The sequence below is a fragment of the Atta cephalotes genome (assembly GCF_000143395.1).
Source record: "Atta cephalotes unplaced genomic scaffold scaffold00011, whole genome shotgun sequence".
Classification (NCBI taxonomy): Eukaryota; Metazoa; Arthropoda; class Insecta; order Hymenoptera; family Formicidae; genus Atta; species Atta cephalotes.
In genome coordinates, this window is record NW_012130075.1 from 2,464,081 (window position 1) to 2,480,090 (window position 16,010).

Genomic DNA, 16,010 nt, shown 5'->3' on the forward strand with positions numbered 1-16,010 from the left:
CTTGAACTGACTCCGCCGCGAACGACCGTTCGTGACGCATATGCTGTTGATAACAACGGTCACTGTAGTTACCATCGAGAATAAGTGGACGTCGATTGATAAATTTTTTTATATTGATTCACTCTTTGTATATTAATAAAAGCATTCGCGTGTAAATGCAGAATAATTACGACGTAATAGTTATAAATGTGATAATTCTGGTCTTAAGAACTTATAAATAGCGTAACACCAATAATTTTATACAGACGTATATACATATATGTATTGCTAATTAAATTTTAAATTGATGTAAACATATTTTTAATAAATTAGACTGCTTAATTTGTAAATAACGTAAATAAATAATGAAAGAATCAAATAGAATTAAAATTGAAAAATATATTTAAAATAAATAGTAACACTTTTTTGTGATGTTAAAGGAATACGCGAGTTCTTAAAACACGAAATTTTTTGTTATTAGTTTCAAAAGAATTGAAGAAATTTTAAAATATTCATAAAAAGTAGCAACATTTAAATATGATTATAATTCCAGCAAACGAGAATGGATTAAAATGGATTGAAATTTTTTTCTATCCGAATGCGTATTTTAAATAGCGAATAGTTTTTTTGGATTTAATTGGATTCAATTGGATTCAATTAGATTCAATTGGATGCAATTGGATTGAAAAACTGCATTTCCTATTCAAAATTTTGAATTGAACAGTATTCATAATGCACAGAAAAAGCTAATATTATTTTTAGATTGAAAGGCATAGAGATATGCTCCATAATTCCTATAAATCCTCCGTAATTCCTATAAATAAATAAAAAAATGCATTTAGGATTGAAATGTATTCATTTTAACATTTGTGAATCAATATTTCTGAAAATCTGAATCCATTTCAATTTATTTCAATCCATTTTCGTTTGCTGGGAGAAACAAAATGTTGTTCATTTAATTAAATTAATTTAGATATCTTTATTTCTTCCATTATAGAGAATATATATATATCTAAATCAAATATAATATGTTTAACTTAAATACATTTTTCATCAGAGGAAATAAAGATGAATTAAATTTTAGTCAAATAAACAATTTTTTTCTTAATAATAACCTGTAATAATATGATAATTAATTGCGACTAAAACGAAATTATAAAAAATAAGAAAATGTGAAATACAAAATTGTTCCAAATAATCATTACACTCTCTATTTAAAAATTAGAAAAATATCCTAGAGTTATCAGTAAGGACTCAAATATTCTAGTTATTAATTTACATGGATTAATTCACATAAAAATATGATTAAGTACCAAGATTTAGTCTCGACTTGGCGTTTTTTTATGTACTTGTAAAAACATATTTCACGAATGTTTAATAAACGATTCAGATAAAATCGTCGATAAATATACGAACGTTATATATATTTAATAGCTTCGAAAGTATCTATCCATGTTAATGCATTCGTTCGCGATATATTATTCACCTGCATCCGAATAGATGATTCTCAAAGCCTTTTAACTGCACGTTATTCCGCAGATTTTCAACGTTCGAACGGCGCAGTCTCTGATTCTCGTCGATTTAACCGGATTTAATACTGTATTTTAAACATACTAACACATATTAATGGAGGCGTCGTAATGTCGGAGTGCATTTAACGCTTTCCCGCTGTAAGCTCTTTACGATCGGATAGGATCAAAACGCACGACACGCGCGCTTCATGCGAAACCTTTTTAACAGACGTTCAGGCGAAATCGTAATCTGTCCCTGCCAACATTGGCGCAGGGCATCCGGAACACGCGCCTCTATATTTATTCAACGACCAATTAGTAACCGACGTAAATTCTACCTTAATTTATGATCGACCATAATTTTCCATGTACTTTTAAAACTGCCTTACATGAGAGAGTAGGGACGTATATATATTCCATTATATTCGCGTCTCACGCTTTTTCATTTAGGTGCATATGATTGTAGATATTAATGAAAGAAAAGAAGAAAAAATAATTGCCAAAATATTTAATCTTAATTTGTATATCGCAAACTTGATAAATTTTAATATACGTTGCATTACGCAAATACATCGTAGACATTATTACGTTCCGTTATATTATGCGCATATATTTAGATATGTATGTGTAACGTGGCTGGTATAAAATTAAGGAATATGTATTCACTTCCGGTTCCCCCCCTTCCGTCAAAGGGTTAAAAACTATTACAGCGTACCTTGTGTATACCACTGAACTCTCGTTAACTGTACAATCACGCGCCTGTAATAGCAGCGACTCTTATTAACAGTGTCTCGTGATTAAGAAAACGACCTTACTAATCACCCTCGATGTGTAGAAATACACGTAAACCGAGAGAGGAGGGCAAGAGTGCCAGAAGGGCGGGTATATTATATGCGTGCGGCACGCAGAGGTCTGCACGCGTTTGTATCCGTGAAACGGAAGTGAGGCGGTACCTTTGTAATTAAACCTCCTTTATCGGCGATATTCTAATGAAACGACGAGTAATGATCGAGCGCAGTCCGCAACAGTCGCACGAACATCCTTCTCTTCAGCATAAATATCCTTGTTTTCACTTATATATCATAAATATCTCAAATTCTTGTTCAAAAAATTAAATTTCTAATTATATCATAAGATTTCATAATTATATGAAAATTAATAGTTTTTATATCATTACAAAATGTTCTCTTATAAAGCAAAGAATATAATTACGAACACAGAATTTTGCTAAACCTATGTAAAAATTTAATTAAATACAGATCTAGCTACATTTTTATATAGATACTAGTAATCTGAAAATAATGATTGTATCGCATTGCAATATAGATCTGAAAATAATTTTGTTTGGACCATCAAAATAATTGAAATGCTTGAACGATAACATTGCTAAAAATTGTAACATTCCACATAGAAAGAACGATTTTATTGAAGTATCTAAAATTTAACTCTAAGTATACAAATATGAAAATAATTTTGTTAGAACTATTAAAATAATTATATAATCACTTAATCTAATTTCTAGAATGTTAAAACTTTTTGTAATATTGTCATCATTTAAGCATTTTACATAATTATTATGATGGTCCAACAAAATTATTTTCAGATCTAAATTTCTAGATACCTCAACAAAACTATTCCTTGCATGGCAACCAATTTGAATGTCCTACGTAATTATATTGATGCCCACATTTTTTCAAATCTATATCTATTTCAATTTTTCAATGCTTCCACTCATCCTTTCCATAAAGAAAATATCGAGGAAACATACATAAACATAATGCACGGATATTTAATAGCGTTTTTTATTGACAGAACTAGTGCGCACTCAGTGCACATTAAAATTGTTATACATTATTCTAATCTAAATATAAAAATGAGATGTCTCAATTGATAAAATACCCAATGTGTATTTTAGCACAATAAAATATATTGAATATTTCGCGGTTTAATTCGTGTTTCTATATTTTTATTAATGGTGTATCTTCTCTTTAAATCAGAATCAGGATAATTACTGATATCAATCAATGAAATATGAAAATTCTAATCTAGTTAATTTTTATTATGTGATTTGTGTGAATTAACCTTGTTTTAATGGATAAATTCAATGAATATAGTATTAGAAAATAGTATTAGAAAATAGTATTAGAATATAGTATTAGAAAATTGAAATTAATATACAAATATCAAATTTACACAAGAATCATACAAACATTAAGAGCCAGCTAGATCGGCTTAAGGCTTCGATTTTTGTAGTTTGTTATCATATATATGATCATATATATAATATATTATATTATCAGTATATTAGTTATATAATGCTTAAACATTTTTCCTTTTTTAATTAAACTTCACTGATTATCTAATGTCAGTGCCAAATATACCACTGAGTAATTAGTGACTATATCTGATACTGATTTAGATTTAGAGTTATATCGATTTGTGTACAACGGCTTTAAAATGCATTGAGTGCGCACTAATTCTGCCAATGAAAAATATGAAGCGTCTTATTATCATATAACGAGATACATAGATTTAATAAAATCGCAAAGAAGCACGATATCTCTACGCACGTGTGTAACCTTTCATCGCGAACTACGTGTACTTAAACTTTGGCCTTGTCGGCAGCGCGGTAGCTCGCACACGAGCATCATTCCACACAATTTTACAAACTCGGTGGGATTGATGCATGAGATTGGGCACAGGGTAGGATAGATATTCTCGCGAAATGCATACTGTCGAGGTCGAGAGCCTCGGGGGAAAGGAAAGAACGAGATGATCGCGACGGGAGAGGAACGAGCGGCCGGCAACAAGGACAAAGGATCGCGTCGACGCCCCGCCGGTTCCGAAGTGCATCTACGATATCATCTACCCGTGTTCTCTCCGCGTTATGCTTATGCTCGTGCATACGTAAGAGCCAGCCGCGTTGTCACTGCGTTTTATCCGCGCGTCTGGCGCGCAAACTGCGCGAGCCGGAGGTCACTGTATGATCTACCGTCTCAGGATTCCAAAGAGGAGCTGCGACAATCCACTTACTGGCTACCGCGTTGATTTTCTGCCGTTGTCGTTGCTGCCATATTCAGGTTCATGCAAAAAGTAACGGGAGAGCAAACGTATTCGTAAAACTGGAAATCAGAACTGGAGCCCTATTCTTGAAAAGTATCATATACGAAAAACTAGAGAAATACCATAGTTGCGTTATACTATATACATATACTATAGCATTTCCCTAGTTTTTATGCGATATTTTTCAAGAATAGGAGCCCTGATAGGAATTCGATGAAGTATTTCGACGCCTTTCCGGACGCACGAAAGTAATATTTACGTACCGTTCGCGTGCGACACAATTCCAGTGATTGATATGTCAGGTATGTGCTCGTATCCACGTTTTGCAGCGAAAAGTTCAACTTGTCAAAATTTTAATCTGTTACGATTCCCGGTTAAATTTCGATTGAAACAGAGACGCTCTTGCTCGCGTATATCCCGCGAAAAACATGCAGGTCGCGTTGTAGTCACGTTGCCACCTCTCTAGTTTCGAAAAAGATTGGTAGTATTGCTAGAAAAAGGAAAAATTTTCGATAAGTCGATAAATCGCTCTGAATTTTGCTCTGAAAGTCGCCATGGCAACCATGATTGTAACGTTTAAACAACTTGCATTTCGCATATTGCGTGGCGTGCGTCGCGTGAGGACAATAATGGAGATAGAATGTGTTTGTTTTTATTTCTTCTACGCATTATCGTGAACTACTTTGTTCTTCATAAGCGTAAACGTAAATAGGATTTCTTCCAAGCGAAACATTGAAAGATATATATATCTTGCCTTCAAGAACTCAATCCGTAAATACCGACAAGATGCTTCGAGCGTCAAAACTACGCAATCTGATTTATATAGGTACAGTATCAAAAATTATATAGAAATAATTTAATGTTAAAAGTATATTTCTGAATCACTCCGAAGATGACATTAAAATCTGTAACACAGTTATTAACATTGGATCTAAGACATATACTTAATTTATGTTAACTAAAACGTACCAATTAATTTCATAGAAAATGATATAACTTATATAAAAAATATTTGAATACTAATACTTATTTTAATAATAATAATAATTCTCAAAGAACTTCGCACTTATGAAGAAATCGACTTTTATTAATTGGCTAAATTTTTTATATATATTGTTGCTTTTATGATATTGATCAAAAGTCTCATCAATGACTCCAGAAATTATTAATGAAAATTGTGTATTTTACAGAATGTATTTTTTCTACATAAGATCACTAATTTTTTTGTATTTTTTTAGATCCTTTTTGCAACCTTCTAGCCTTATTTCAAACCTTTTTAACAAACCAAATTTACAAGATCCTAGTCTGAAAGAGGTAGATTAATAATTTTTCAATGATTCCTATTATTATATCCAGGTCATTAACTAGTAAATTATAAAAGTTAAGTTTTTTGAGGTCATGCGCATTGAAAAGTTATGTTCTTTTAATCGATATAAAAACAGCCACATATAAAATTTAGCCGATTTGACAGAAACTGGTTTCGTTATAAAAAGCATGCAGGATCCTTTGCATATAACATTAGAAAATATGGAGAGAATATAGAAATAGATCGATATAAATAGAATGGACAATGCAAATTTCATGTTTTCTGTGACTAATGAAAATCCCTTAAAATTGCATCACAAAGGAATCACGTTTTATTCACAATGAGTAACGTTAGCGAGCAAACAGTAAATTCGTGCTGGACTCATCAACAACGGAGACATATAGTGTATTCTCTTTATCTCCTTTTGCCATATAAAGCGATGATAGGTCGCGGGGGCAATATATACGACGTATATATTCATCCGTAATTGGAGTGCGTCGCTCGGCGAATCGACCGTGATGTAAAACGAAGAATCGTATAAAGACCGTACTTTGGTTGGTTTTTGCGCGCGATTTTTAATCGTCGTACCTCCGGTGGTCTCGTTAAACTGGACGATGGGAGGTCCGGAAGATATCCGCTGCCGCGATTGTATACGCGTTCGCGTTTACTCCGCGTAACAGATCGCCTCGCGGAATCCTTAGATCGATCTTTTGTGAGACATCGGCTGTGATCAAAGTCTCGCTAACAAATGCTTTGAAGCATTTGATGGACGAATTAGAAGAAAGAATTTTAACTGACCAATTAAAAAACACTTCAAAGCATTGCATTGATTGTATCCATAGTCTATAAAGATATCAGAAAACGAATATCCGTTCAATATGAGCTTTATTTAGATCATCAGATACTGATAATTTCTTCATATATACATTGTTTTATGTACTCTCTAAATCTGAATCAGTGAGTAATCTCACTGGTATTAGTGTCACTGATATTAGTGTAAAGTATGCCACTTAATTAGTGAATAAAATGTGAGATCTCTAACCTAGCTGATCTTTATGTGATCTAATTTTGTTTTAGTGCATAAATTCAATGAATATGATAAAGATTGAAATTAACATACAAACATCAATATTTTAGTTATATAATGTTCAAACATTCTTCCTTTTTTAGTTGAACTTCAACTTGATTATCAGCACCAAGTATGCCATTGGGTAATTAGTAACTATCCACTAATTCAGATTTAGAGAGTAAAATTTACTAAAATTGTTATTAATACTGTTATAATTTCTTAAATATTCGTATATAATTAAATTACAAACTGCTACCTTTTGATTCGTTTTATGTTATATATATATATTTTTATGTTTTATATATATATATATATTTTATGTTATAGTATATCAAAAGTGACAACTCAAAAATTAAGTTTCTCAGAAAAAGGGAAAAATTTCTTTTTTAATTTAACAGGAAATTATTGATTAATCATAAATAATATTGGCAAAAAGACTATATTTTTAATAGCACATAATTAATTGCATATAATTGATATTTTTGTTATTTTCGTTTTATAAACTTTAAAAATTATAATATTCTTTTTAAGTTATCTATGTCGATTTTGATGATTTCTTTTAAATCACCTTTTACGGACAATTTGTTATATAAAATTAATTTATTTATTTTTGTTGATTGATAAGATAAAATTTATTTAATTCTTTTATGATAATAATTTGAAAATCATGTTTATAAATTGTGTCATTTTCGAAATAAGGGAACGATTTATCACAGTAAATATAATTTCCGAGAATATTTTCTATTTCGATGCGTGGTGTATATATGAGATATCGCCAAGTGGACACTTAAAAACAATTAATTATGTCAAAGTTTGAGAGCAGATGGGATCCAGCTGAAACATAAATAATATCAGGAATGTAAAACATTTTGTTGGGGAAAATTATAGCTCTTAATGGAATCGAAGGGATCTAAGAAAAACGTAGTTTTGCTGGTAAAGGAAGACGAGTGCGGAAGTTATCGTACCGCAGATCTAGCTTATCGTTTAGTCAGCCGGGTATTAGAAGTTGTCACAGGTGCTCATCCGTATACCACGCTCTACGTACGTTCGTATGCACGCACGCACGCACGCACGCACGCACGCACGCACGCTAAGAAAACGAGCGAAGATTCTCTCAAGGGGAGCCGCGTGTGTATATTTGGGTTTCCCACAGTTTTGCACACAATTTTTGCCATCCCACCTCGCGCCGGCGTTTGCCGACCGGCAGACGGAAGCTATCGCGAACTTCAAAGATTCATGATCGGGGTGCCTCGAGTGGTATAGGCAATATTATCACGGTACCTACCTAGTCGAGGCCGACGTGTCCTCGGCGGCCGGCGTCCTCGGCAGCGCGTGCACACAAAGCCGAGGACTCGGCTAACACTCCAACGGCAGCACGTTTATCGTTGAAGACCGGCGGACCGAACAAAGTGCACCTCGCCGATGTGGCTAATGGCAATCTTGTTTTATGCCGGACGGTTTGTCGCGCGACAAAAATCGTTTGCACGTAAGCCAGATTACTTATTACCCAGAGACGTGTGTCAACTTTGCAGACCGAGGCAGCTGATTCCCTCCCGTGCTGTAAAATAATCTGATAGCGAATTCATTTGGATGCATATTAAAACCGTTGTAGCTTGATCTATATATTCGAGCTATAAATGAAATGTAATTTTAAATTATAATTTTTATCAGCACAAATAAATGAAGAAGGTATATTTGACCAAAATAGATTTTGGTGTCTAAAATTTTTACATAAATTTTTATAATATCCAGTTCAAATTTATTAGGCATCAAGACACAAAGGCTTAATTTGATCAAATAGCTTTCATTTATTTGCGTTAAACATTTCTCGATTTTTGTTTAATATTTTTATCAGACAGCAATAAAGTATAGAAGATTTTACGGTTTAATCCGGTTTTAATTCATTTCAATATTTATATTAAATACACATTCTTATATCAATTTGTGCACAATAGCTTTCATCTGCATCAGTGCATATTAGTGTATCCAACTGAATTCGCTATAAATTTTACATAAAAATCGTCGTGATAATTTTCGCGATTTTTGTTACTATTGATCGTTTTAAAAAATCTCTTCGCGTACGAACAGAGATACTCTGATCATTAGAATTAATTTTCAACACGATTCCACGATGACATTTATTGACTGACGTTTATTGAAAACAAATTTTGACGGTACGACGATGTTATTTCAAGTAGAGTTTCGTTCCACGGTAATCCGATGATATATCCAATAATTGCTGCGCAGTAGTCATTTAAGATTTAATCACCAAGTAAAGTATCGATACGAGAGCGTTCGAATCGATTGCTAAATTACAAACGTTTATATACGACTCCATCAATCATCGGTCCCGACGCAGGCGAGCTGCGAGTTGCATGGAACTGCGCCACGCAATGATAACGACTGACAAATGTCGAGTATTAGTAACGTTTTAAGCGTGCGTCAGTCAGCGCCGAAGTAACGAGAGAATTAAAATGCGAGAAGTAAAAAAAAAAAGAAAAAAGAGTAGCTGAACAATCGTCGAGGTAAATCGATGGAAAAGGCTCGAACGTGCAAGGGAGGGATTCAAAGTACCATCGAACGAATCGTGTCGCTGTCAGTAACGACGCATTAACGCGTTCATATCGCATTTCTACCCTTCGTTCGTTCGATTTCATCGCACTCACATCCTGTACGTTTTCGTTCATCCTCCCCGTAATTCCTCGATACACTTTTTCTCCGTTACTCGCGTTGAGACACCCCTGTAAACTCATGTAAAATATTCGCGATCGGGGCAGATACGAGGGAGCAACGTACTGGTCACTATATACTTCATGGAGGGATATACTTTTTTTATTGGTGCGACATTTCTTTCTCCTTATCGCACGCGGGATGCCTAAATTTCACCGACCTCCGCAAATTGTTCCAATTAATAGTCAATCCATCCAATTAATATAATCAGCATTACAAAATGACAAAAGTTTCCTCAACAATATTTATACACAAAAAGTAATAATTTTTTTCAAAATAATTATAGGACACTTAAGTTTTTTTAGAATGTTAAAACTGTTTGCAACTTTGCTCATCATGTTTGCGTTTTCTACATTTTTTTTTGATGATCCAATAAAATTATTTTCAGATATGTCTATCTAAATTTTTGGATACTTTGGCAAAATCATTCTCTCTATATAATTATGAAATAAATAGAGAAGATAAATTACATATAAAATACAATATGAATAGGAAATTATTTATTTTACTTATTTTATTAATGAGAAATTGGACCAACATTTGTTTTTAATACACATTCTATTCTTGTTAGAATAGTCACATAATGCTTGAATAAGTAATTATGAAGAGATGTATACTATTCTTATTATGTTACTATTCTTATATGTATACTATTCTTTTAGTAAAACATCTTTCAATTGCTTATATATAAATGATATTGGCATAGGAAATTTTCTTCTCTACTTTTCAAAATTGCCCTCTGTTTTCCGAAACTTCAACATCTTTCCTGGCAAACGCAACTGTAGTTTTAAAGAGCAGAATGAGAAATAGATTCCCCTTCCAATATCTTTTGAGTAATTAGATGTTCTGCTAGAAGAATGGTATAATATTGCACTGTAGGATTTGCTATACTATTTAAGCATGTATGATTCTATTCCTATAAGGATAGAATCTATATCAAAGATAAATAGTAGATTAATTCCTAATTACAATTAAATAAAACAAGTAGAGCATATTTTTCAGGTGTTTATATTATATTTTATCTACATTCTCTATAAATCATGTACATTCTCATATCACAAGGGGCACTATCAAAGAAGATAAGCTTTGCTGCGATTCCAATATCCTCCTCAATCTCAGTACTTCGGCATCTCGAATTCCCGCGATCAGCTCGGCGAGCACGGGCTCAGAGGAAGGAACGCGGGGTTAAGCGGGTCAGGATATAAGTGAAATCGCAATAATTACTGGCGGCACGGATCACAAATCCCGCAGTACGGTAGTTGGTAGGCGGGATGGTCTACCAACAGACGCATACAGGTATTATACGCAAGCTCTTTGTCGGGGGAGGAGGGGGGGACCTCGGAGGAGGGGTACGGTTTATATTGGCGCCACCTCCTGCACGGTTAAGCGAGCGACTAGGGCAGACTTACGCCTTACACCTCTCTCTCTTCTCCTCATTCTCTCTCTCTCTCTCTCTCTCTCCCTCACACCCCACCCGCTGTCGTTCTCACCCTCTCATTCATTCGCGTTCTCTCTCTCTCTTTCTCTATCTCCTACTCCCTCTATTCTCCTCTCCCCCCCTCTTTCTCATCGGCGACGACCCTCTCTCGTCTCTCTCGCCGCGCGCGCTCTGATGCTGCACAACTCCCGCTCGCTGGCTAACCCAACCTAACCCGCGGGCGAACTTCATTCCACGCCGACTGACCACTACCGACGGCCGTCGTCGTGTCCTCGACGCCGCCGTCGTCGTCGCCGCCGCCTCGTTGTCGTTCATCAGAGAACGCGGTCACGCGACATCAATTCCGTCATCGACGAATCGGTGTGCTACGTAGTACTGACGTACGTGGATCTCTTCTTCTCTTCTTCTTGGCAGTGGTGCACCGGCCACCCGGTGTGTCACGCCGATATTGTTGTGACTGGGATACGTGACTGGATTTTTTTGAAAGTGGCTGTGCCTAATAGTATCTCCCTCTCAATTATATACTTCGCGCGTACACGATTGTGTATCAGAGAAATTAAGAAGACGTGTCATAAAAGCAGGGGGACAGGAAGTTCGACTCACCCCGTTCTCCACGGGGGAGGACCCGTTCAGAAAGCGAAGGGAGGAAGACTCGACCATGGACATGTCCGAAGACTGTTGGGATCACGTGGGACTACTCCAAGAGGTCTCCGCCGCGGAACCACCCCCGCCACTACCTGCTTCCGACTTCTTAATACATCATCAAGAGGTAAGAGCTCTCTTCTTTCATCTTTTGTAATAAATTGCGCTTTAATGTGCTCTACAACATATAAAATTCGAATTTAAAAGACTCAAGTCCGTCGAATGAATTGGCAAGCAAGAACGAAAAGCGCGGGAAGAGCATACAGTAAATACAAGGTATAATATCACGTATCAGACATGAGATAGTTGCGTTATTAGAAAAAAATCATCAGATAATTCTTCAATCATCGCGATGTGAACAGAATAGCATTATTTGCAAATCAGTCTGTTTTTTCGTTACTGCATGTGAGGAAATGTTTTTTTTAAATTTTTCATATAATCTTTACAAAACGGGAAAGCCACTATAGTAGCACTGAAACGGTGTCGTATTTTGAAACAAAGATATACAACCAAATAATGAATTATAAATTATTTAAAAATTTTACGAATACAACTTTCTTTCTTAAATAAGTCTTATTCTCAAGAAAAAGCTCTACAAGATTTTAAAAATAGATCTCCATCCTCTAAAAGTTAGCAATACGATTTGTAATATGAGGAACTTACGTCGAATTAAAGCGAAGAAAAACTAGGCTAAGTCAGCGAATTGTGTGAGTAGGCTACATGTAATCGTATCCTCTTTTACTTAAACACACTTCGACAATTTCAATATTTGTAGGTAGAGGTCTTTCATTTTATGTAGACTTGTTTTATTGGCATAAACACCCTGAAGAACCTATTTATCTAGTACGCCCGGAGGGCTACGCATATTTGCGTCAGATAGCTCTTTTTAATAAAACGCACGGCTATACATCGTGGGGGATTCCGGTGTGGAAACCATTATTATAATGATATGGCTGGACGCGCCGATTTCATTCCGTGAAAACGATTGCGGCACGTACGTCACACGAGGATCAAGGAACGTATATTTAATTACGCCGCTCTTGGCTATCGTCCCCGTAGCTTCCGTAACTTCTTCGGCACTCTAATTATAATATATCATTATTATCGAGCGCCATTTTGATTTACTTCAATGAAGGATCTTTATCCTTCAATCTTCCGACGATCATCATGGCGATCCTGCTGCAATCGTGGTTGAATAATTTAATGACACGGACACTTTGCTGTAAACTCATATTTCTTCCGTCAACGTTTCGAAAGAATAAAAGATAATATATATAATATTCAAGAATGAAGTTTCAGAGCTGAGTAGTTTACAATACGTTTACTCTTGTATAATAAACGCGTTTAGTATTTCTTTATCTCGTTAGACAAATGTAAGATATATATATTCTTAAAAATCGCAAACTGTATTCCGGACACCTCATATATAGGGTTGCAATTAAAAGACTGAATTGAAGCTCTCACGAGAAACCGAAGCGATCGAACCGCGAGCTCGGCAACATTCCAGTAAGCTGCATCGAAGTAGAAGGCACCTGGATAGTCCGTAGCGATTTCTCTGTTTGTTTAAACCTACAGCAAATTAGTAATAATTATGTGGACCACCTGTCATCGATTGGTCCGGTGCTAGAGAAGCGATGGGAAAGGGGGGGGGTGAGATTTATATGTTATTATACATATGTTACCTATGCGGAGGGACGAGACGCAGGAAAAGAATCGTCCTTAAAACGATCAACAAACTGAAGGACTCCGGCTCGTTCCGTTTCAATTTCGTCAAGTCCCCTTCCAAACAAGCTCTTTCCTTGTCTTTCTCTCTCCCTCTCTTTCTCGGCGGGACAGCATGAGTCCACGGGGCGTTGGTTACGGTGCCCTGTAATCATATACGAAATTATAGGCATTTAGTTGGGCATGAATGAGCGGATAGGAAAGTTTAAGAAGAAGATATCGGTGGCATCGGCGCGTCAGAGGCGCGTGCAGGACCTCGGCCTCCGCTTCTTTTATGCCCCTCCCGTGTCCCCGTCTCTACCGTTTGTTCGTCGTCGGTTTCTAGAGGCACCTGCACCTTCACTGCCCCGATCGGAGCTCAGATTCACCTCTGATACAGGACGCCCTTCCTGGTATCCTTCCTTCCGCTGCGCAGTCATGTTATACATGTGCATGTGAATCCCGACGATCGACTGTAATCCGTCATGCACGATGACAATAATTGTCGTATATATTGCACGTTGTGCCGTCATTAATAAAATCAGAGCTTTCTCAGAAAGACTAATTCAAAAAATGTAATTTTGAATTTTTTATTTGAAAGAGATTTCGAAATATGTACATAATTATACAAATCATAGTAAAAATTAGAATGTCTTAAAAAAATTTACCGCTCCAGGAATATATAATCTCTTCGAATTTTTGATTTAAAAAAGAAATGTTAATTAATGTTATTTACTGATTACTAAATCATTTGATAATTTTGCGTTCCAATTACTGCGCTTGACTCTCATTGCTAGTGTATGTAGTTCTCCTTATTTATTTTTAATTAATGTTATCTAAAATTTTTGAATAAAATTTCGACTGTTAATATTATTTTATAAGTTCACAACAAACGTTGACAATATATTACGTATTTCCTTAAGTTAGATTTAAAAACCAACTACCCTACTGTCGTTCTATTATGATAGCACTAACACTCAATAGCAAAGCTAGCGATGAGAAATCAAAGAATTAAAGCAGTTCAATTAAACATTATTAAATACTGTGCAAACATATAACAGAATAGATGCTTCCTCGAAGAAAGATTTAGATGAATAGAATGCTGTGGAAACGGGATGTATCGTGCTAATTTCATAATTAAGAGCACCTATCTATCTGCCAATGCCTCTGGCTGTGTCACAATGACACGATCGGCGACATATGGATGGTATCTTCTTAAAACGAGATACGAAGACACGATGACGTGCAAAAAGGATTAAAATAAGCGATCGGTCCAATTAAAATATGGCGGGAGACCATCCCTTGCATCGTGTCCAACACGTGACAAATGCGCGCACGGCGTGTCCCAGCTGCGGCATTGAAAAATGTCAGCGCATCGAAATATAGACTGCTAATCGAATCGCACCTGCGTCGCAAAAGCTTCAAGGCTTCGTTCTTAAAAGCTGGTTTCGCGGGACGGATGCTTAAGCATCGTTCGACTCACGTATAAGTTTCCCACGACGGGCGGGAGGGCGGGCCCAACTTGGGACCCGTGTGAGAATATCTGGTCTTATTACTCGCATACAGGAAACACAGACGATCGATTTTCGTATTCCTCCGACGTATATACTCACTGCTACCTGTCTTCCTCTCTCATTTCTTTCTATTTTTTTCCACGGGTTTTATATATGATATAGTCATAGATCGTAGCTTAAATCTGAATCCCCGTAGCACACGACATTCCATCGTGTTCGATGGCCCTCGAAGAGTTCCTGTTCACACCGAAAATCGTGAATTCCGATTCGTGAAACGAACCCCAAACGGACTCCCGAAGACGCGAGCACGTACGCGCTTCGTGAGAGAACTCGGCCGATTCGTCGCCGATAACGGCGTCGCGCGTCCCGCTTCCGAATTACTCCGTTCTACCGGGTATTCTATGGTAGTCGCAAAGAAAAACGTAGATCGGGACGAGAGAATCAAAGCGAGAATCAAGTGACAGAGCATGTAGCTTGCCCGGCACGTTCGTGTCAGACGAGCGAAGCGTCGATACGAGGCGCGGTAGAACGCAGGCATGAACGATTTGCGAAGCATCGTATTCGAGAGGCTTTGAAGGAATTTCAATTCGTGTGGCGAAGAGTTAGACGGCATAAGTCTTTTTCTCGTTCTCCCTCTCCTTCGTGTAATTGATGTAAGTCGCGTGTTACGACTAAATTCCAACGCCTGAATGCGCTCGATGCATTCGACGATTGTTCGGACACTATTTTTATGTTCCTGACTACTCGTGTAACTGCTTGCAGACTGCCAATCACGATCGTGGGAAATAATATTTGTCGACTGTTATGTGGCGCTAAAAACTATTTTGCATATAATGATGAGATAATTATAACATTGCGCTTATATCTTGTTTTCTTAGGGCGTCTGTTAATTTCGTATTAATGAATATTACTCGCGCGCTCGTTAATTATATTCTATTATATTCCGCAAACGCACGCTCTGTATGTATATATATATATATATATATATATATATATATATATATATATATATATATATATATATTATTATTACTACTACGTACGTTACGTTACTTAC

General features: G+C 36.1%; 1 protein-coding gene across 1 annotated transcript in view; it reads left to right on the plus strand.

The window, feature by feature from the left end:
- The first annotated feature begins 11,754 nt into the window (after nucleotides 1–11,754).
- LOC105617120 (homeobox protein araucan-like) overlaps nucleotides 11,755–16,010 on the plus strand; it is a 59,074-nt gene continuing 54,818 nt past the window's right edge. The window contains exon 1 of the mRNA XM_012198697.1: nucleotides 11,755–11,865. Within this exon, the coding sequence (XP_012054087.1) occupies nucleotides 11,755–11,865 (111 nt within the window). The remainder of the gene's footprint in view (nucleotides 11,866–16,010) is intronic.